This window comes from Carcharodon carcharias, chromosome 4, assembly GCF_017639515.1.
Source record: "Carcharodon carcharias isolate sCarCar2 chromosome 4, sCarCar2.pri, whole genome shotgun sequence".
Classification (NCBI taxonomy): Eukaryota; Metazoa; Chordata; class Chondrichthyes; order Lamniformes; family Lamnidae; genus Carcharodon; species Carcharodon carcharias.
In genome coordinates, this window is record NC_054470.1 from 137,563,821 (window position 1) to 137,587,624 (window position 23,804).

At 42.9% G+C, this 23,804-nt stretch overlaps 1 protein-coding gene and 1 non-coding gene across 12 annotated transcripts in view; one reads left to right on the plus strand and one right to left on the minus strand.

Annotated features, from left to right (window-relative positions):
* Nucleotides 1-23,804, plus strand: part of fam172a (family with sequence similarity 172 member A) — a 684,886-nt gene that overhangs the window by 247,588 nt on the left and 413,494 nt on the right. For all 11 annotated transcript variants that reach the window (XR_005942765.1, XR_005942766.1, XM_041185659.1 and 8 more), the window contains one exon: nt 739-957. Coding sequence is in view for 9 of the 11 variants with exons in the window: in XM_041185659.1 (XP_041041593.1) it covers nt 739-957 (219 nt within the window). In the remaining 2 variants the exon portion in view is untranslated. The remainder of the gene's footprint in view (nt 1-738; nt 958-23,804) is intronic.
* LOC121277513 overlaps nt 23,704-23,804 on the minus strand; it is a 106-nt gene continuing 5 nt past the window's right edge. The window contains exon 1 of the small nuclear RNA XR_005942893.1: nt 23,704-23,804. This exon is cut by the window's right edge and continues 5 nt beyond it. This is a non-coding gene — a small nuclear RNA (U6 spliceosomal RNA).

Sequence of the window (23,804 nt, forward strand, 5' to 3'; positions counted from 1 at the left end):
GCCCGATTTTTCTTTCCATTGACTTTAAATCCTGGATTTCTCATCAAAACCAAGTTTTTTGTACCAAAGGAATTGAATAAAATGTGTAATTTAGTTATATATAAAGATGACATGACATGTTCAGAATGTGAATCTTGTTTTGTAATGGTTAATTAGATATGTTTTTTCCAGCTTATCTGTTCATAAGAATTCACTTTTGATGTAAAAATTATATAAACAGAATGGCAAGTATTAATAGTCAGATGAGATGTTAAACAGCAGCCCATTTTGCTTGCTCACGTGGATGTAAAAGATCCAATGGCTTTGTTAAAACATTTCCTGGTGTCTTGACCAATATTCCAACCAACACCATCAAAAACAGATGACTGGTAACTTGTTATGTATGTGACCTTGCTGAGTGAAAATTGTTTGCCATATTTGCAGAAGTAACATTTATTTTCCTGAATAGGATATTATATTAAAAGTAACAGAAGTGATGATAGATCAAAAGTTATCCATTGGCTATAAAGCACTTTGTGATTTCTTGAGGACCTGATATAGTGGTTTATAAATTATTGTCCTTCTGTAACTGAAAAAAACAATATAGTTAAAGTTTAAATATTTTTATAAAAACTGAAAATGTTAAGAGCATATACATATTTTTTTTCCATTTTTCAGATGGCTAGGGAATTAAAAACCCTGACTGAACTCAATTCTGTAAAATGCAACCTTGTTGCTCTTTGTGTTATTTTAAAACAGGAGGGATATGGAGTGATCGTTCTAAACACCAATGAAAACTACATAGAAGTGGAGAAGTCAAAGAAACAAGTGCAATCGCCAGCAAATGAGACAGACGAGCCAGCAGAAAAGAAAGAGAAGAAGGATGACAGTCAGAAAGAGACAAACAAACGGCGTGACTTTTATGAGAAGTACCGAAATCCTCAAAAAGAAAAAGAGACAAAACACATTCCCATTAGGGTTAGTATTTGATACTTTTCAGTAATAGTAAATTGTTGTAGCAACCTATGTTTAGCAATTAATTAGTGTTTATGTACATTTACAAAGTTCAAAATTACAACAATCATCTTGATAAGCACTGGCTCAAGATCCCAATCGCTCATTACTAGTCTAGATTTTAGCATAAAGTCTTGAAAATGTATTCCAGGTACAAGGATTTTAATAGACAATTAAAGTTTAAATTCAATTTATTGAAATCTTATAGGTTCAGAAATTCTACATGCAATAACCTGACATTGAAGGAATCGTCTTTCTGAACACATACAGAAAAATAAATGTTATTTGTACAATAGATTTCTTTTGCAATTGAAAGTTATCCATTAAGTAAGAAATTAGAACGTGTAGCTCACTTGCATAGGCAAGGTTTTGTGTAAGCCAGGAAACCTGTTGTGCAGTAATTCTAAAAGAAGTTCAGTAGTGAAACTACAGCACAACAAAGGGAAAATTATTAATATCTCAATAAATATTTATGGTAGAATAGTAGTGGTGTGATATAATGAGCAAGTGCTATTCCTTGCTCTACCCCATCACTTATTCAGTGCACCCTTACACTTTGTAATGCTAACAGCATGAGATCGTTATAACAGTGCTGCCCACAGTTCTCCATTTCTGCAGGGGGCAGAGACAATATTATTCAGCCTTTGACATTAGCTGGTGCCTAGCATCTATACTATGCATTATACATTGCTTCTAGGTTGATGTAATACCAAAAGGCGCTTATTAGAACCCAGTGTTCATGTTGTACCTGTGAAATTTTCTACACAATCTTAAAAGTTGATTGAAAACTTGATACTAAACCTATGATTGTTATATATGCCACTTGCATTCAAACACATTAAAATATCATACAATTATTTCATAAGATGATCTTAGAAATCAATTTTGTTATGCTCAGAGAAATAATAGGTACCTAAGAGCAAGGGAATGCTATTTATTTGATAAAAGTAATTAACTGTTCACTGTTTTAAATTGTATCCGCATTTTTAAAACTGTCACTCAAAAAGAAAAATATAGTTGAATTCAATGGTAAATACAGTAACAGTTATATACTAAATTAAAGTTTAGAGTCATAGAAATAGAATGAAGCAGTGAAATTTAGTATGGTTAAAACAGCTTTAAATAATTTCCAGAATGGTTCTATGTTGAAGGTCTACATATAATACAAGTAGTTTGTCTGTTGGTGCTAAGGGGGTCTTTTGATGCCTCTATGATATCATGTGCTGGCTTTCATACTGCATCTTTGGATGCTGTTGGACCTGTTGGTACTATTGCCTCTCAGGATGGATCCATCAGGCAGTACTAGATTTCATTCTATTTATGCAGTGATCCCTACTCAGTCTTACATGAAGAGGAATTTTTTAGGGGCTATCTGCAAGGCTGTGAGCTAGAGTAACGTTACATTTACCATTGTTGACTGAACAACTCAAGTGACAGGCATTTTGGTATCAAAAGCATCCAAACTAGGTTGAAGAGACAAGATCTCAAGAATTGCACCTCTAGAGTTTGCATTACTTTATAATATGTGAATGTTGAAGGTATGGCAAATGATGTTAGATTACATGATTTTATTCTATCATGAATGTTCAACTTCTAATTATGAAGCACCCTCCAAGACAACCCCTCATTTTGTGTCTTCAAGTTATTTCCTGCCATGTTACGTTTTGTTTCAGTGCTCTGTTTTCCCAAATATCAACACTGTTTTTGGGCAAAAGCACAAAGTTATGGCCTACAGCAATCTTTTATACAATGGACTGAGGGAAGAGCAGATGACTGATCAGATTTTTTCAAGGAGCAATTTCCCAAGCGATTTTCCTGTGGAGGCTGACATTCTTGTACGTAGAACAGGATTGAAGGGCTAAATAGTCTACTCCTATTCCTATGTTTTTATGTTTTCTATGTTCCTGAATTTGAAATGCCAAGAACATAACATGGACCTCTACACCACATTTGTTGACCCTACCAAAGCCTTTGACACAGTCAGCCATGAGGGCTTTTGGAAGATGATGGAGGAATTTGGCTGCCCTGAGAAATTCGTCATAATGGTTTGACAGTTCCATGACAGCACGCTCACATGTGTCCTGGATGATGGTGAGTCTTCAGACCCATTCCCAGTCACAATGAAGTTGAACAGGATTATATGCTAGTGCCAACCCTCTTCATGTTTTTCTCTGCCATGCTGTCCAATGCCTTCCATGATGGTGAACCTGGCATCAAAATCAGATATTGCATGAATGGGAAGCTTCTCAATCTGAGACAATGCCAGATGAAGACAAAGGTTTCCAAGGACATACTTTGCAATTTCCTGTTTGCTAATGACTGTGCTCTAGCTACTGGTTCAGAGCTGAACATGCATAAGAGCATGGACTTATTCTCTAATGTTTGTGACACTTTCAGTCTTATGATCAGCATGAAGAAAGCTGAAGTAATGTACAAGCCTGCTCCAGGAATGCCCTATCTCAAGCCCAAGGTTTGAATCCATGGCCAGAGCCTGCCAGCAATGGATAAGTTCATTTATTTCAGCAGCACACTCTCTTGAGCTGTCTATTTTGACCAGTAGACACATGCAAGAATTACCAAAACAAATGTAACCATTGGCAAACCACATACATCAGTCTGAGAATGAGCAGGAGCAAATCTGCGTACCAAACTGAAAGTCTACAGAACAATATCCTGCCCACTCTGCTCAACACATGCAAGGCTTGGACTCTGTGCCAGCATCATGCCAAGAAGCTCAACCGCTATCACTCGACTACCTTTAGAAACTTCTGAAGATCAGATGGCAGGACAAAATACCAGCACTGAGCAGGCATGCAAAGCCTTCGCACCATATTGAAGCAGTTAAAATTGTGTTAAGTCTATTATGGAGAGCTGGAGGCTGGGGTGCAGCCAAAGGAAGCACTACAAGGATTACTTGAAGGCTTGACTTAGGGGTTTTGGTATCAACTTTTAGTCCTGGGAGAAGCTTGCACCGGATCGCTGCATCTGACACAACCAAATTAAAAATGGTGTGGCCTTCTTCATAAGCAAGTACAAATCGGGCAGAGAGAAAACTCAAGGACAGGAAATCCCAAGCCAGCAACTTATCCAAAATGTAATAGTTTGCGGTATCTTGTTTTATTTGCAGCAGAACCTTCTGGGTGCCGATAAGCCTTAGCAATCACCTAGATACCCATCAGAACCCTACCAAACACCCCAAATGATGAACATGATCATCTTTGCCTCGAAATAACGAACAAGAAAAGGGGTGATGGCATAGTGGTATTGTCGCTGGACTAGTAATCCAGAGACAGTTGTAATAAACCGCTACGAAGTCACAAAAGGAATGAAACCGGTTGGAACCGGACCTAGGCACCGGAAACGATACCGGCAATCTCAGCCCTGTTGACCCTGCAAAGACCAGTGCCAAAATTGGGACAACTGTCTCACGGAATCATACCTTACAAATAATGTCCCAGACACCACTATCACCACTCCTGGGTATGTCCCACTGACAGGACAGACATAGCAGAGATGGCGGCACAGATTTGAGAGGTAGTTGCCCTGGGAGTCCTCATTGACTCTAGACCCCATGAAGTCTCAAGGCATCAGGTCAAACATGGGCAAGGAAACCTCCTGCTGATTACCATGTAGCCCCCTCCCTCAACTGATGAATCAGTGCTCCTCTTTGGAGGATGATGTTCAATGGCAAGGGCGCAGAATGTACTCTGGGTGGGGGACTGTCCAATGTCCAGTAGCTCCACTTCTGACCAAGCTGGCCGAGCCCTGCTGGATTGGGTCTGTGGCAGGTGGTAAGGAAACCAACAAGAGGGAAAAACATACTTGACCTTGTCCTCACCAACCTGCCTGCCACAGATACATCTGTTCATGACAGTATCGATAAGAGTGACCACCACACAGTCGTTGCGGAGACAAAGTCCCGCCTCTACTTGTGACTCCATGTTGTGTGGCTTAATCACCGCGCTAAATGGGATAGATTTTGAATGGATCTAGCAACTCAAGACTGGACATCCATGAGGCGCTGTGGGCCATCAGCAGCAGCAGAATTGTACTCAAACACAACCTGTAACCTCATGGCTCGGCATATCCCCCACTCCACCATTACCATCAAGCCAGGGGATCAACTCTAGTTGAATGAATAGTGCAGGAGGGTATGTCAGGAGCAGCACCAGACATACCTAAAAATGAGGTGTCAACCTGGTCAAACTATAATAAAGGGCTACTCGCTTGCCAAACAGCATGAGCAGCAAATGATGGACAGGGCTAAACAACCCCGCAACCAACAGATCAGATCTAAGCTATGCAGTCCTGCCACACTAAGCCGTGAATGGTGGTGGACAATTAAACAACTCCACTAGAGAGGAGGCTCCACAAATATCCCTATCCTCAATGATGGAGGAGCCCAGCACATCAGTGCAAAAGGCAAGGCTGAAGCATTTGCTACAACCTTCAGTAGTGCCGAGTGGATGATCCATTTCAACCTCGTCCAGAGGTCCCCAGCATCACAGATGCCAGTCTTCAGCCAATTCGATTCATTCCACATGATATCAAGAAATAGCTGAAGGCACTGGGTACCGCAAAGGGTATGGGGCCTGACAATATTCCAGCAATAGTACTGAACACTTGTGCTCCAGAACTTGCCGCACCCCTAGCCAAGATGTTCCAGTACAGCTACAACAGTGTCATCTACCCGGCAATGTGGAAAATTGCCCAGGTATACCCTGTACGCAAAAAGCAGGACAAATTCAACATGGCCAAATACAGCCCTATCAGTCTACTCTCGATCATCAGTAAAGTAATGGAAGGGGTCATTAACAATGCTATCAAGCAGCACTTGCTTAGCAATAACCTGCTCACTGACACCCAGTTTGGGTTCCACCAGGGCCACTCAGCTCCTGACCTCATTACAACCTTGGTTCAAACATGGACAAAAGGGCTGAACTCCTGAGGTGAGGTGAGAGTGACTACCCTTGACATCAAGGCAGCATATGACAGAATGTGCCATCAAGGAACCCTAGCAAAACTGGAGTCAATGGAAATCAGGGGGAAAACCCTCTGCTGGTTGGAGCCATACCTAGCACAAAGTAAGATGGTTGTGATTGTTGGAGGTCAGTCATTTCAGCTCCAGGACATCACTGCAGGAGTTCCTCAGAGTTGTGTCCTCAGCCCAACTATCTTCAGCTGCTTCATCAATGATCTTCCTTCTGTCATAAGGTCAGAAGTGGCGATGTTTGCTGATGATTGCACAATGTTCAGCACCATTCGCGACTCCTCAGATACTGAAGCAGTCATGTCCAAATGCAGCAAGACTTGAACAATATCCAGGCTTGGGCTGACAAGTGGCAAGTAACATTCGAGCCACAGAATTATCAGGCAATGATCATGTCCAACAAGAGGGAATCCAACCATCGCCCCTTGATGTTCAATGGCATTACCATCACTGAATCCCCTGCTATCAACATCCTGGGAGTTATCATTGACCAGAAACTGAAGTGGACTAGCCATATAAATACTGTGGCTACAAGAGCAGGTCAGAGGCTAGGAATCGTGCAGCGTATAACTCACCTCCTGACTCCCCAGAGCATGTTCGCCATCTACAAGGCACAAATCAAGAATGGTGATAGTATGCTTTCCACTTGCCTGGATGAATGCAGCTCCAACTCTCAAGCAACTCGACAACATCTGGGGCAAAGCAGCTCGCTTGATTGGCACACCATCCAAGATGCATCGTAGGAACTTGTGAAGCCTCCTTCAATAGCACCTCCTAAACCCAGGTCCTTTCCAAGTCTCACACCATCCTAACTTGGAACTATATCACCTTTATTTCACAGTCCCTGGGTCACAAACCTAGAACTCCCTTCCCAGCAGCACTGTAGGTGTACCCAGATCATATGGGCTGCAGTGGGCCAAGAAGACGGCTCACCACCACCATTCCAAGGACAATTAGGGATGGGCAACAAATGCTGGTCTTGCCAATAATGATCACTTTCCATGAACAAATAAAAACAAATGTAAAAGTGGCACAGTGCCTGTTATCACTTTCAGAAATTTGGGAGCTAATTTAGTCCTGAAATTTCAGTACTAATGCATCTCCCTATTTTTCTGTCAGCTAAATGGTGGAAACACAGACAAAAAGACATTGGTGGCTTAAGGGAGTACACTAAGGCTTAACCAAGCTGGCCAAGAAATGGAAGTGTTTTAGAGAATGGGGTTAGAATTAAGTTCTAAATGTGTGTTCAAGAACTGTAGTTCTGCATTGTTTTATATATATATATATATATTTATAAAATATATATATTATGTATATATATATATTGAATAGGTTACAGCAAGCAAAATATTTGTACTTTGCCAGTTTTTAACTGCTGCAGCTGCTTGGTTCTTTCAATCCAGTGTTATGCTATGGCAACTAAAGACTAATTGAAAGAAGTTTTTAGCTGAACATGGTCAGGATATGAAACAAAAACAGAATTACCTGGAAACACTCAGCAGGTCTGGCAGCATCGGCGGAGAAGAAAAGAGTTGACGTTTCGAGTCCTCATGACCCTTATGTCAGGATATGAAATACCAGTTCAACCTTATCTTTTTCAATTATCTATCATGCAATATCTAATGCTCAGAATGCTTTCTGAGAAAAGACCTCAGAAGTTCAAGTTAGAGGTTCCCTCACAATCTTCTAATCAGGTCAACCAAAAAAAATTAAGTTATAATGGAAGGTCAGAACAAGAAATTCATATCAACACAACTTGCCACAATGTCATTATGACAACCTGCTGTAACAATCTTGGCTCTGTTTTGACTTTGGTCAATTAATTCCTAAAAGTAATTTAATCTGACAGTGGCAGGATGTTGAAAGGCTTGCAGAGATGTCATGAAGGCGACCTTTCTGGTCATGTGCAGCCAAAAGCCATTTTTAACAAGGAATCTAAGAACCATTGCAAGTTCTGTTGTACTTAGTTAATTAGTTATTGATCAGAAACAATGCACTACCAAATATTCTGAGATTAGTTTGACGCCAGAAGGTTGTGCATTGACAGCCTGTTCTAGATAATCGTTATAGTGTAGATGCTCTTAAAGGAGATATCCCATGTAAACATTTTGTTCTGATATCCAAGCAGAAAGATGAATTCTCCATTTTGTTAAAAGTGGTACTGTTACTTTTTCAGTTTATAAAAAATAATTTAAGGTATTGACTGAGAAATTGGGCTCCTTTTGCCCTTTTTTCAGGCATAAGGCTGGGGGGTCAAAGATGTCTAATTTCCCATTGCTATATCAGCATCTTTTGGACTTGGATGATATTTAGGCATCCCAGGTCCCCTCAACACCACTGCCAACCACCTACCCCCTCCCCCACAGCCTGCAATGACCTAGCTGAGTCCCGGTCCTGGCCCTGGCCTTGTCCTGGTCAAACCTGCAAGCTGCTTCTGGATATGTATTTAATGTTCACATCTTGCTGGACATATGCTGATTATGCCCAAGACCCAGTTTCAAGTGAGGCTGTAGCTTCTGAATCCTGTCATGCTCTCTCAAAATGCAACTGAAAATGGATGAAAACCAGTTTTTAGTCCACTGAATTGTAAATGCATTTTTAAAAAATTGTTTTTAAGAAACTATTTGTGCAAGCCATATGGCATCAGAGCAATTCTGTATCCAGGGAAAACGGTCCTGAGATTGAAGCTTGCCTGGTATATTTTGAGGAGCGTCTTGAAGGAGGAAAGTGAGGTAGAGAGGCGGAGTGGTGTAGGGTTTGGACTCCCAAGTTTGGGTCCAAGACAACTGAAGACAAGTCCACCGTTAGTGGAGTGATTAAAATCAGGATGCTCAAGAGGCCAGAATTAGAGGAGTGAAGTTATTTTGGAGTTTTGTGAGACAGGAGGAGATTACAGTAATAGGGAAGGTCAAGGTCATGGAGGAATTTGAAAACAAGGATGAGAATTTTAAAATTGAGCTGTTCCTTGACAGGGAGCCATTGTTGCTCAGCAAGCACAGAGGTGATGGATGAACAGGACTTGGGATAAGTAAGGCCACGGACAGTAGAGCTTTGGATGAACTTATGTTTACGGAGGGTAGAATGTGGGAGGCCAGCCAGGAGTGCATTGGAATTGTCAAGTTGAGCGGTAATAAAGGCATAGATAAGAAACTCAGCAGCAGGTGAGGTGAGGGAGGGGCAAAGTCTGATGATGTTATAGGGGAAAGAAAGACTTGCATTAATATAGTGCCTTTCATGATGACTGGATGTATCAAAGTGCTTCACAGCCAATGAATTACTTTTGAACTGCAGTTACTATTGTGGTGTAAGAAATTAGTGGCAGTTAATTTGAGCACAACAAACTGCAATGTGATAAGAACCAGATCATTTTTTTATTGTGATGTTGATTGCAGGGTAAATATTGGCCCATACTCCCCTGCTCTTCAGAATAGTGTCATGGGATCTTCTATATCTACACAAGCGGGCAGATGAGATCAATTTAACTTCTCATCTAAAATATGTCACTTTCAGTGCAATGCTCCCTCAAAACTGCACTGAAGTGTCAGCCTTGATTTTTGTCCTCAAGCCCTGGATTGGGACTTGAAGCCAGAACCTCATGACTTAGAGGCGACCATGCTACCAACTGAGCTACAGCTGACATGGAGATGAAAATAGGGGGTTTAGTGATGGCACGGATTTATGGTCAGAAGTTCTTCAGGGTCAAATGTAACACCAGGGCTGAAAATATGCTGGTTCAGCCTCATATCGTTGGTAGGGAAAGGGATGGAATTGGTAGCTAGGGAGTAAAGTTTGTGGTTGGGACTGAAGACCGTGGCTTTGGTCTTTTGCAATATTTAGTTGGAGGAAATTACTGTTCACCCAGTACTGAATGTTGGACAAGCAGTCTGATAGTTTAACAACAGTGGAGAAATCGAAAGAGGTGGTTGTGAGTTACAGCTTTGTGTCATAAATTGTGAAAACTGAAGTGTTTTTGGTTATTGCTGAGGGCAGTATTTAAATAAGAAACTGGAAGCGGCCAAGGATAGATGCTTTGGGGAACCACCAGAGGCATGGTGCAATTGAAGGTGATTCTCTGGCTGCAATTAAATAAGAATGGAAATAGCTGAATGAAGTACCACTCAACTGGCTGGCAGTGGAGGGGTGGTGGAGAAGGATGGTATTGTTAGCTGTGTCAAATGCTGCAGACAGGTCAAGAAGAACAAGGGCAGATAGTTTACCTTTGCCACAGTCACATAGGATGCTCCTTGTAACTTTGATAAAAGCCGTTTTGGTATTTTGGCGGCACGAAAACCTGATTGGAGGAACTTAAGTATATATTTCCAGGAACACTCGAGAATATTGACATCATCCAGGGCAAAGCAGCCCGCTTGATTGGCACCACATACACAAACATTCACTTCCTCCACCACCGAATTCACTAAGGCTCCTTAGATAGCACCTTCCAAACCGACCGTTACCATCTAGAAGGACAAGGGCAGCAGATAGATGGGAACACCACCACCTAGAAGTTCCCCTCCAAGTCACTCACCATCCTGACTTGGAAATATATCGTCATTCCTTCACTGTCGCTGGGTTAAAATCCTGGAACTCCCTTCCTAACAGCACTGTAGGTGTACCTACACCACATGGACTGCAGTGGTTCAAGAAGACAGTTCACCCCCACCACTTTCTCAAGGGCAGCTAGGGATGGGCAATAAATGCTGGCCCAGCCAATGAACCCCGTAAAATGAATTAAAAAAAGGAAAGATGGGCGTGGATTTGTGAGGCGCCAACACATTCAAGGAGTGAAAACAGAGAATGCTTGAGATTCTCAGCAGGTCAAGGCACATCTGTGGAGATAAAAACAGTTCACATTTCAGTTCGATGACCTTTCATTAGAACACATTCAAGATTTTGGAGAGGAAAACGAGTTTAGAGATGGGCAGTAGTTTGCAAAGATGGTGGGTTCCAGTGGTCCAGCAATTTTTGTTGTTGGTGGTGGGTTCAAGTGTTGGTTTTGGAAAGAGAGGGATAATGATGGAAGATTTGAAGGTGAGAGGGACAGTGGCCTGAAGAGAGAGAACTATTAACAATATTGACTAACATGGGAACCAGAGGAGAAGTTCAGTGGTCAGCAGTTTAGTTGGCGTAGGATCTCAGAAAAGGCATGAGAGGAGATGGAAGAGAAGCTAGAGAGCATTGCACCTTCAGGGCTAAGGCAAGGGCTGGGAACTTTAGAGAAAGTTTGAGCTGGTGGGCTAGTGGAAAGGAGGGACAGGGCGGAGGCACCTGATCAAACTGTCTCAATCTTAGTGACAAAACAGTCCAAGAGCTCCTTGCACTTATTGTTGGAGGTGAGGGTGGAGGAGACAGGGAAGACAGCTTGAAGTAGGCAAGTGAAGCTGGGAGTTATCTTTGCATTGCAGAATGATCCTGGCATAGTAAGCAATTTTAGCAGAGGAGAGCAGGACCCAACAGTGCTTTATATGGTCCAGCCAGATCTGGCAATAGATGGCTAAACCAGTTGTCTGATATATCTGTTAGCTTAGCGTAGACTTAAAGGAGCAGAGAAGAGGGATATACCAGGGGAACAGCCAGCGTGAAAAAGAATAATGGTTTAGTGGTGGCTATGGCATCAAAGTTGGAGGTGAGGGTGTGGTTGAGCAAATGAGTAGCTGCAGAAATGTTATGGTGAAAGAAAGACCAAAGGCTAGACTGAGATATGCGAAGTACAGTTGTAAGGAAATTGGGAGATAGATTTTTCCAGTGATGGATAAAAAAGGAAGTAGTGTTGGGATGGGGAAGGGGGTTGTGATCGGAGATGGCTTTATCTATCTGTGGCTAATGCGATGGGAGTAATGTGAGATGGCAAGTTGAAGGGGGAGTCTTGAATATGCATTGCAAAGTTTACATGGAGGGGGAGATTAAGGAAGGATAAGAGGGCAGAGAACTCAGGAGAGAGAGTATGAAGAGTTGAGAGGAAGGTTGAAATCACTAAGGAAGAGAAGTCACTCGGTGCAGAGGCTGAGGGAGGCGAGAAAGTTTTTATGATACTTGGGTAGTCTGCAGAGAAAGAGGTCAAGAAGTACAAGGGCAGATAGTTTACCTTTGCCACAGTCACATCTCTTTGTGACTTTGATAAAAAGCTGTTTTATTACTTTGGCGGCACGGAAACCTTTTTGGAGGAATTTAAGCATATATCTCCAGGAAAGATGGACGTGGATTTGTGAGGTGACAACACATTCAAGGAATGAAAACAGAGAATACAGGAGATACTCAGCAGGTCAAGGCACACCTGTGGAGATAGAAACAGAGAAAGAAGATTTTATACGAGGGATGAGACACTTAGAACAAGGTGAGATGTTCAAAGGAGGAGAAAGTGCCAGAGGAGTAGGGGGACAGGCGTATATGATTTGGTGATAATAGCCATAATGCCGCTATGGTGGTCTATGCAGGGCAAGTGATGAAATGTTTAAGCAGATGGGAAGGCTTCAGTTAGAGGGAGGGTATCATCATCCCTCAGCCAGGTTTTTGCCAAGGCCATGATGAAAATGCGCTCATCCAAAATGAGCTCATAAGTGGCAAAGTATGGATGTTTACAAGTAAACAGTCATTCTGGAGAGAAATATGGAGAAGGGGCGTCTAATATGCTGGTGGGGTCCACAAGGTCAACAGTGGGTGGAGTGAGTTCAATGGGAAGGAGATTGGCAAGATTAGCCTCCAGTGGGCCATTGGGTAGGAAGGTTACCAAGAGAGTTAAATGAGGAAATTATGATTGCTGCTTGTAAAGAGGCAGTGATGAGTGCCTTAATAGACCCTTCCAAGGATGCCAAGAGAGGTACAGATGGACACTGTTGGCTTCTCTAAGAGGGAATCGGCCTGGGACGGCGGCAGGAAATTAGGAAGATCGAGAAGTACTGAAGGGTTGGTGTAGGGATTTTGGAGGACAGAGTAGCTGAGGGGGGAAATTTGAAAAAGACATGACAATAGCAGGGAGGGATCTAGCATAATAATGGGAAACAAGTTAAAAGAAAGAGCAAAAGTGGAAATAAACTGACGGGCTCACATCCAGAGCAGCAGCCAAAATGCACATGCAAATGAACAGGCAAAACTTAAGTTGCATACGAATCTGGAAAGATAAACTAACCAAAAGTATGTCAGGCCATTTCAGAGTAACTGCTTGTACCATGCCTTCATACCTGTTGTAACTCTATCATTGCATTTCATGCACACCCATAATTCAGCTATACACAGTCAAAATGCAGTATCCATTTGAAAACATTGCCACATTCATAAGTTCCAGGGATTGGACACAAGGTAACAATCAGTACTTGTCTCCACATTTGTGTATTTTTCATCAAATGTATGTTTTATAGTATTCAATGGGTAAGGAATGGAGAGTACTGGCCATGCTGACCAACTCAAAAGTCATCTTTTTGATGCATAAGTTGACAGCATTGTATCTGAGGTTGCAGTGCTAGCTGAGGTAGTTATCTTTGTGTGCCAAGATCAGCAGAATGGTCTGGATTCAGCTGATCTGCCTGACAAGACTTCTCTCCTATCTTACTACTTCAACCATGATTTGTTATATTGAGGTACATTAGAATCTGGTCCCGGAGGTACTAAATTTACTTTGCATTCATTTAGATGTTTTTACATGAAACATGGGACCATATTGAGGCTAATGCAACAAATGTTTGCAAATTCTGCAACTTGCTAAAAATAAAAGAGTAGGAAATTGCAGACTAATTGCATGCTCCCTCTGTTTCAGTTGCTCAACTGCTTTCTTGATGTGCAAGACTAGAAAATTGCCCCTTCATGTTTAGAGAAATATATTTTAGTATAATTGAAATAATTCAGTATACTTGAACTGGAATACATGGGGTTGGATTTTCACCCTCGAGGCGGGTAGTGGGAGTCAGGAAAATCAGGCTTGGCTAAGAGCCCAGAAATGCCTTAGAGTACTGAAATACCTGAATCCCAGGGGAAGCATTGCTTGATTCGCAGCTCTGGCTCTCTGATCTCTTCTGTCAATTGCACAATGTTTATTTACACAAGATAAAGAAGTTTCAAGTACTTTCATTTTCAACTATTGATATGTTAAAAGGTCTGGATGATTGACATTTTTATTGGTCTGTAGTAAAATGTTTTTTTTTTAGAAAGTGGAAAGTTATCAATGAAAGTGTTTTTTTTCCTGAAGGATTTTTTTTTTACATATCCTATTGTCACTCCAGAGCTCGTTGATTCCATACAGTGCATAGTGAGTCAATGGGCATGGAAATGCTGTATAGGGGGCATGAGGGGCCATTGTGGGTGGGTTGGGGCATACCTTGGCATGGGGGGCTTGATGGGCCATAGCAGGTTAGTTAGGGACATATCTTGGCATGGGGGCATAAGGAACCATAGGGAGTTGGTGGGAGGCATACCTTGGCAGGGAGGCATGAGAAGAAGGACCTTTTGAACTTATAATTCTCTGAGGTGCCATGAACCATGACTCTTTGAAAAGCTGGCCTGACTCCATGAAAATTGCAGAGGATTAGGGCATGCCTATCCCCACAATGGAGCCAGCTAGGTCAGGAGTGCAGGGTGTGGGCTTGCGACCCAAAACAGCCGCACCCTTATAAGGTACAATACTCCTGAAAATCGGAAACTCTGGGAATGGAGCTGGGAATCAGATACTGAAGCAGTCCATGTCCAAATGCAGCAAGACCTGGGCAATATCCAGGCTTGGGCTGACAAGTGGCAAGTAACATTTGCGCCACACAAATGCCAGGCAATGACCATCTCCAACAAGAGAAAATCTAGCCATCATCCCTTGACATTCAGCTGAACTGGACCAGTTATATAAATACTGTTGCTACAAGAGCAGTTCAGAGGCTAGGAATCCTGCGCCAAATAACTCAGCTCTTGACTCCCCGGAGTCTGTCTATCATCTACAAGGCACAGGTCAGGAGTGTGATGGAATACTCTCCACTTGCCTGGATGAATGCAGCTCCAACAACACTCAAGAAGCTTGACACAGTCCAGGACAAAGCAGCCCGCTTGATTGGCACCCCTTTCACAAACATTCACTCCCTCCACCACTGACACACAGTAGCAGCAGAGCAGCAGTGTGTACCATCCACAAGATGCACTGCAGGAACTCATCAAGGCTCTTAGACAGCACCTTCCAGACCCATGACTGCAACCATCTAGAAGGGCAAAAGTAACAGACACATGAAAACACCACCCGGAAGTTCCCTTCCAAGCCAATCACCATTTGGAAATATATTGCCGTTTGTTCAGCATTGCTGGGTCAAAATCCTGGAACTCCCTCCCTAACAGCAATTTGGGTGTACCTACACCACATGGGTTACAGCGGTTCAAGAAGACAACTCACCACTGCCTGCTCAAGTGCAACTATGTATCGGCAATAAATGCTGGCCTAGCCTAAAACTTCCCTCATGTTTACCTATTTATCATTTCAAATCTAGCTTCCGTTCTTACAACAAATCTTTCAGACCAGCTGTCTTTAATTCAGTTAAGTCCCACACACACACACACATACATAGACACAGACTCCACTATTACTCAACTTTACAATAAATTTCAAATAAGATTATGAAAATTATTATATTTTCCTGACACTCACCCACAAGAAACTGGCCTGGAGTTAAAAATAATTTTGTCTTATGTTTTTTTAAATTTATTCTTTTTTCACCCTTTTCACTCATCTGTCACCATACCTTTACAGACAGATCAATCACTGGTCAATAATAGAATTTATAAATTGAAATGTTATTTTAAAGAAACTGAATCTTTTAGAAGTTATCTGAGATGGGCATGAACATTTTAATAATGCATGCAGATGGTGTCATTCAAACAAATGCTAGAGTAATGCCAACTTAGAGCATACAATGTAGTTTCAACAGGATTAATGAAGAGATAGGAAAATAATTATGAGGAGTGAATTGAGATACTGGTACTATTTCCACTGGAAGAGAGAACACAATGAGGATTATATCTGAAACAAAAACAAAAATGCTGGAAAAACTCAGCAGGCCTGAAGCATCTGTGGAGAGAAATAGAGTTAACGTTTCAAGACCGTATGACTCTCCTTCAAAGCTAAAGAGAAGTAAAAATGTGGTGAAATATATACTGTTCAACGGGAGTGGAACAGGTGAAGCTGGATAGGAGGCCAGTGATAGGTGGAGGCAAAGGAGAGATTGCAAAAGATGTCATAAACAAAAGGTCAAAGGGGTGTTAATAGTGGTGGTACTGGCTAAAGGAGGTGCTAATGGTGACATTAATGGTAGAAAACAGAATGTGATAATAGATGTACCAGGATAAGCACTCTGGAAAGAACAACACGAACAAGTGAGGGTGGGGTGGCGGGAGGGGACGGTGGTGGGAAAAAAGATTGAAAGTAGGCTAAAAGGTGCTTCACTGGAACAGTGCAGCAGGCCAAGGATGGACATTTGGGCATGAGAGCAGGATACCCCTTGACCATCCCCTCCCTGATGCTGAATGTTCAGTACTCAGCAAAGGACTCGGTTTCGTACCCTTACGCCCTCATCTCAATGAATTCCAGACTTGGCACGATGCTGAACTCTTCCGCCGCCTTCATCTCCATGCTCACTTCTTTGGGCAGAAGTCCTTCCCCCGTTCAATGAATCCTTTCACCTGCCTTCAGTATTCTCCATCCACCTGGACCCCTCCCTCTGGCTTCTAACCTGCTCTTGATCTTTTCATTGAGAACTGTCGGCGTGACATCGGCCATCTCAATTTGTGTGTTGAAATGGCAAGCGACAACAAGGTCTGGGTCATGCTTGTGGACAGACTGAAGGTGTTCTGCAAAGCAGTCACCCGGTCTGTGTTTGGTCTCTCCAATGTAGAGCAAACTGCATTGGGAGCAGTGAATGCAGTAGACCAAATTTAGGGAAGTGCTGCTTCACTTGAAAGGATTATTTGGGCCCTTGGACGCTGAGGAGGGGGGAAGTAAATGGACAGGTGTTGCACCTTCTGTGATTGCATGGGAAGGTGCCATGGGAGAGGGCTGAGGTATTGGGGGTGATGGAGGAGTGGACCAGGGTATCCCGCAGGGAATGGTCCCTATGGAATGCTGACAGGCTGGGTGTGGGGGGTGGGGGGTGAAGGGAAGATGTATTTGGTGATGGCATCATGCTGGAGTTGGCAGAAATGGTGGAGGATGATCCTGGTGGAGGATTATATAGAGGTTTTTAAAATTATGGGGATTTGGGAGAATGAATAAGGAAATAGTATTCCCTATGCCTAGGGAGTCATTGATAAAGGATAATCAATTTAAGATTGACACTTAAAGAGTGAGGAGAGAAATTAGGAGAAATGTCTTCATCCAGTGGGTTGTTGAAGACTGGAATGCTTTGCCATGGGAAATGGTTGAGGTAAAGACCATTGCTATTTTCAAGGGAATATTGAATAATATTTAAAGCAACAGAGCTATGGGAGAGAGCAGGAGTGTAGAAATAGATTCCATGAGCAAGTACACAATGAACAAAATGACATCTGTCCAAGCTATTAATCTCTATGGTGGATAAATATATTTCATTTTGTCTTTTTTTATAATTTTCCAAATCAATTTGTATTTACATAGTAGAGATAGTAATATATAAACATTTTGAACCTTATTTAGGTTAAGTTGCCATTGAGAAATTAACTAACTGGCGCTCAATGCCTATTTTTTAAAATTTACCTAAAATTCTCACGCACCTTCCCCTGACAAGTAGAAAAGGAAGTTCCCTTCTCCTTCAGGCCCCAACATTAGCATTCACTGAGGGGAAAGTTGTAGCCCTTCAAGGTTTTCCTCCCTGCTAGAATAAAAAATTCTTCTATCTCAACAGGATGAAATTCTCTTTGGGGTTAGAGTGGTCCTGAAAGATTACTTTCTGGCAGGACCTGAGATTTCCTCTGTGGCGGCCTAAGAGTATTTAGAGGTAGAGTGTGACCACAAAAGCAATGGTTTGTCAGAACTGAATAGATGCAGGACAACTTGTAGGAGGAAATGTACTGACCTTAATGAATGCTGGAGGTCAGGATGCTTTTTTTGCACGAACTAAGGTTATACTTAAAAAAGATTGATGGTTCTATAGCTTAAGCTAAAAGGGTGTTTTGGTGTATGCAGATGGATGATGTTCACAGGTGCAGGACAATTCAGTAAAATTATTTTATTATTTGAACTTTGCTTTTAGAGGAAGGATTAAAATTTGAAACACTCTTAATATAATCATTCTTCCCATGTGGGATACACACTAGATGAATCACTCACATCTCTTTGCAGATTGTCCTCCTCACAACTTGCTTTCCTACTTGTCTTTGTATCACCAGCAAATTTGGCTATAGTACAGCCTTCACCCAAGCCATTAATATAGATTGTAAACAGTTGAGGCTCCAGCACTGATCTCTGTGGAATCCCAACAAGCTACAATTTGCTGACCTGAAAAATTACCCATTTATCCTGACCCTCCATTCATTGCCTGTTTGTTAGCCAATCCTCTATTCAAGCTAATATATTGCCCCCAACACCATAAGCTCTTATCTTCTGTCGTAGCCTTTTATGTGGCACCTTATCAAATGCCTTTTGGAGATCCAAATATACTACATCTACTGGTTCCTCTCTATCCATGCTGCTTTCTACATCCTCAAAGAACTCTAGTAAATTTGTTGACCACAATTTCCCTTTCACAAAACCATGTTGACTGCCTGATTATATTACGACTGCCTAAATGTCCTGCTACTGCTTTCTTAAAAATGGATTCCAGCGTATTCCCAAGGACAGATGTTAGGCTAACTGGCCTATAATAGTTTCCTGTTTTCTGCCTCCCTCTCTTGAATAGAGTTGTTGCATGTGCATTTTCAAATCCACTAGGACCTTTTCAGAATCTAGGGAATTTGGAAGATTATTACCAATGCATCCACTATCTCTACACCCACTCCTATTAAGATGCTAGGATGCAAACGATCAGGCCCAATGGACTTATCAGCCCTTAGTCCAGTGCTTCCCAAACTATTTTGCAAAGGTGACTCACAGAATTGTTGCAGTGCAGAAGGAGGCCATTCAGCCCATCGTGTCTGCACCAGCTCTCCAAATGAGCAATTCACTTGATGCCATTCTCCCGCCTTCTCCGGTAAACACCATATACATATGAAAACCTGTTTTAAAAATACTTTGTAAAAATATTATTATTTTATTTACTCACTGGACTTAATGATACACATGAAATGTCTAGTGCTTCACAGTCTCTGAAAATCTGGCAGTGTGCTTGATGCTGCGCTTCTAATCTCCAATGTGACATCCAGTGTTGAATGATATCAAGATTTGATGCAGCCAATTGCACCAAATCTAGCTTCACATAAAAATGCGTTGTCGAAAGGAACGATCACTTTCAATGCACGTAGTGTGTTGTCAGAATCATTCATCTTCATACTGAACCAAAATTTGGTCAAAGAAATTCTGGAACTTATTTTTTCTAAAATCGATCACATGAAACTACAATTTCAGCTGCAAGCGAATTCATGTCGTTAGCCTGACATTGAAATGGTTTTTGGATCCAATCAAACTTTGTCACATCCAAAACAGGGAAAAAGGACGTAACGTGTACATCCAGGCCGCTGAGATGATCGATCATTACACATGTGGGACTCTGTTCGATTTCGTTGTTGGACAAAAACTTGGAACGTTGCAGGAAGGAGTCGTTGTTCAACTTAAGTGTATTACTTTCCCAAAATGCAATCTCTTCATGAATGTTGAGATTCGATCACTCAGTTGAAGATTGTTTGTGTTCTTTCCTTGCATACTTGCATTCCATTAATTTATTTTACCAAATCTGTCCCTGATATAGGCAAGGGGTCAATTGCAATTGGTTTTGGTCACAGTGAAAATTAACAAACTCTGCTTTTTTGCAGTCCTTGCATTTTTTGCAAATGCAAGCAGTGAATCTGTCAGTTCAAGATATCTTTGCAGTACCTTTCTTCTGGACAGCTAGTATGCCTCAGTGCGAAACAACACGTCATGATCAGAGCCATGAGCCAGATTTTCATCATGGAGGTGGAAATTGGGAGTCGAGAGATTTCTTGGCAATGTGATCTTGCCCCAGACTGTCAGTGCCTGCCAACACTATTTTCATGGTGGGGAGTTGGATGGGGACTGGAATTGGGATTGCCACCTTCCGCAACATGCCTGAGATGGAGACTGAGGTGGGCCAATGCCTAGGCAGCAATGTTAAAAAGCCCATCTACATTCACTGAGTTCTGGAGATGAGTGTGGAACCCAATAAGCCTCATCCCATCTCCTCACCCTCCATACACCTCCATCCCCTCTCTCTCCTCGTCCCCCCCATACCAACATCAACCAACTCACCCAGTATCCAGTATAAACAGAAATCATCAGCCCTATAATAACATTGGGAAGTCTCTGAGAAACTCATGAATCAATCAAAATAAACAAGCATTACTTGAAATTCACTGAAAGAAACAAAATAATTTTAACAGCTCAAGAATCCGTCAACATAAACAAACATTACTTGAATAGGTATTTATAAAAATATAATCCTCTTAACAGCTCATATCTCTGTCAAAATAATGAAACAGGCATTCCCTTTGACAGCTGTGTCAACAACCCCTGCTCACCAGAATCTATTAGTGGGCTTGAAAGTGAGCCAAGGGTCCATAATGCGATTCCACTGAATAACTGTATAAACAATTCCTGCTGAGCCGAATCTATTAGTGGGCTTGAAAGTGAGCCACCTCTGAGCTGGTGTGATGCAAGTTGCCTAAGAAAATTGCACCGATTCCATGAAAATTGCGAAAGTTTTGAAATACCCACTTCCGCAATGATGCCAGCAACATCAGGACATAAGCATATGGCCTCCCGACCCACCTGCTTACTCCGCAATGTTGGTGCCGGGAATGGGGATGGGAATCCCAGATTTGGGTTCCACCTAACATTTTTTAAGCCCACCCGCAGCGATTCAGCCCCAAGTTGGGACGGGAAAATCCGGCCCCACGTCTTCATAGTTTTGCATTGAGATGTTCATAAAGTAGATGAGGCATAATGTAGTTCATAATTAATGTCACCAGTTGCAATACTTCACCTATTTCTGTGCTCAATTCTTCAGCTGCTAGTTGTTCCCTGTGAATCATGCAGTGAGTCCAAGCACATGGAGCAACTCTACCAAGGCATGGAGGCCTGACTTGTAACCTGCCACAGATGGAGCACTATCAGGTCAAAACCCAATCATGTTATCCCAGGGATTTTTTTGTTCTTCATGTACCCCTGTAACACACTGAATATTCCTTGTGCCATTTCGTGACCAGGAAGTGGGAGACAGAACAGAATGTCTTCAAGAATATTACTTCCCAACATGTAGCGCACAAACGTCAATGGACGGAATCGTCCCAGATTTGCACCAAGTGTGGTAGTGGGTGGGAAAAAGAACGTTTTGCCTGCCGGCTGCAATGGCGGCTCCTAACGCTGCATTGTCCCAATCCCGCTAAAAGTAATTATGCATTCCCAAGAAACACGACGTTTCAATGGCAGGCGGGCTCTCATTTGCCCACCATGCCATCACCTCGGCGCATCTTCATGCTGGGCGCCATATTTAAAGTGCAGCCATGTGGACAGCTCTCAGTGCTTCCAACCCAGGACTGCTGCACAGAAGACATGGCCCCGAAAGGCAAGAAGACTGCAGCCCTAAGGTTTAATGATGCATCCCTTGAACACCTTTTGGATGCCGTGGAGGCCCGCCATGATGTCCTCTATTCCTGCTCTAGCTGCAGGATGGGCAGTATCATCAATCCAGCATACGAGGTGGTGGCCAGTGCCAATGCCGTACAAAGGAAGACAGGGTAAGTCACTCTTCTCATCACTCTCAACTCACACACTCACAAGCCCATCACACATCCACAGGGATCTCACTCACCGCCAGTTCAAGGGACATCACCATTCACTCACATACACATTTTCATTGTCCTCATCCCGTCCTTAGGACTACTCACCACCCACATGTGCCAGATGTACTTATTATCTGACTTCAGATAATATTCCAGCTATTTTTGTTTTTGTTTCAGATTTCCAGCATCCGCAGTATTTTGCTTTTATCTTATTATCTGGCTTGGCCGGCGCCCTGATTGGACTCTCTCCATCTCTATTCATGCAAGACAAACTGGCACACAACAAAAGGGAGAGATCACAATCTGGTGGAAGAATGTCTGAAATCAAGGTCCTCATGGACTTTGAAAATAGAGTCATCCAGCTAGCCAGTGAAGATCTGGACTGTTCCTGGGCTAATGGTGAGGTCGGTGGTGCTCTACCAAGTGAAGATCCAGCAGTGCAACATCCATCGGACAACCATGCTGTGAGTGAGGTGTCCTGTTTCACAGGCCACTGCCATTCACTGATAATGTCTCCTTGCTTTCGCAGGCACATCTGGGAAACAGCCAATGGAGTCCACGACCCAGGGCCTCCAATCAAGCCCCAAAGAAACCTCTGGAGAGGAATCTGAAACACCTTTAAAGACCTGTCACAGCGCTCACCCACACCCTTCACCAGCGCAAAGACACACATATTGGTGGGAACTGGATTTAGAATGCCCTTGGGATCACAAATCTGGTGAGCACATCATGTCTAATTCACAGCAGGCAGCAGTTGGGACTTCCCAGGTCTCTGGCACACGGATGACTCCTGGAGGCCAGAAATTTGCTGAGTGCGAGTCAGATGACAAGCCTCTGGACTCAATCATACCTCAGTTGCTGGAGCTGCAAAAGCAAGCTCAGGAGCATGAAGAAGAGATGTCCGTGGACCCCTCAGGTTGCAAGGCGTGATGGAGGAGCCTGTCCATCTTCAGGATGAGGTGACAGCAACAGCATGCCAATATAATGAGGTCAACACTGGTAGGATGGCGGCTGCCATGGAGACCTTGGTCCAGGATGTCGCTCCTGCACTGCTCCATTGCTGACGCCATAGTTGGCCTCTGACAGTGCGTGCGTGAGAGGGGTGCGGGACAGCTCGATTTCACTCCAGCCTTCCCTTCTCCCCAAGGAGTGAGCCAGGGGCCCTTGGCCACCCATTGGGAAAAGGATCAGCATAGGGTGCACACCCCAGGGCCATCCACCCAGGTGACCCAGGGAGAGACCAGCCCATCTGAATCCCCTCTTCCTGTGTCACCAGCAGCTCCAGCTCCACAGACCAAGGAGGGTGCCACTGCCACACAGCAGGACCCCGAAAGCAGGCCGGGGCCCTCCAGGTCTCAGCCTTCCAGAGGACGCCCACCACAGTCCTCACAGACAGGGTGTAGCAGTCAGCAAGCTGCCTCCACCTCTATTTTAGATGTCCAGGGTGCACCAAGATGTAGTGGCAGGGTTAGGACGGTTAAGAAGATGTAACTCTTATTGAGTTAAAACAATTAAACTAAATTAACAAAATTGGGATAAATCAGGCATAGCCCCTAATTCAGGTCAGCTGTAAAACCAAGGACAAAGTTTAAAGGAAACTTACAACTTTAAACCAAAATGTGATAAAAGGGGTCAGTAAAGCACCCCAGTCCCCGTGGTGCCCACCGAGCACGGAAGGCGTTAAAAAGATGTAACTCTTTTGAGTAAAAACACATTTCCATCTGTTCCTATTCAGATGAAGTTACATTGTTTCGTAGTTTGCCATTGTGAGATTTGAACTCTTGATCGTGGGGTTACAAACCCAGTACGATAACCACTTGGCTATTTAGGCCAAGCTAAATATGGAATGCTTCACGAATTTGCATGTCATCCTTGCGCAGGGCCATGCTAATCTTCTCTGTATCATTCCAATTTTAGTATATGTGCTGCCGAAGCG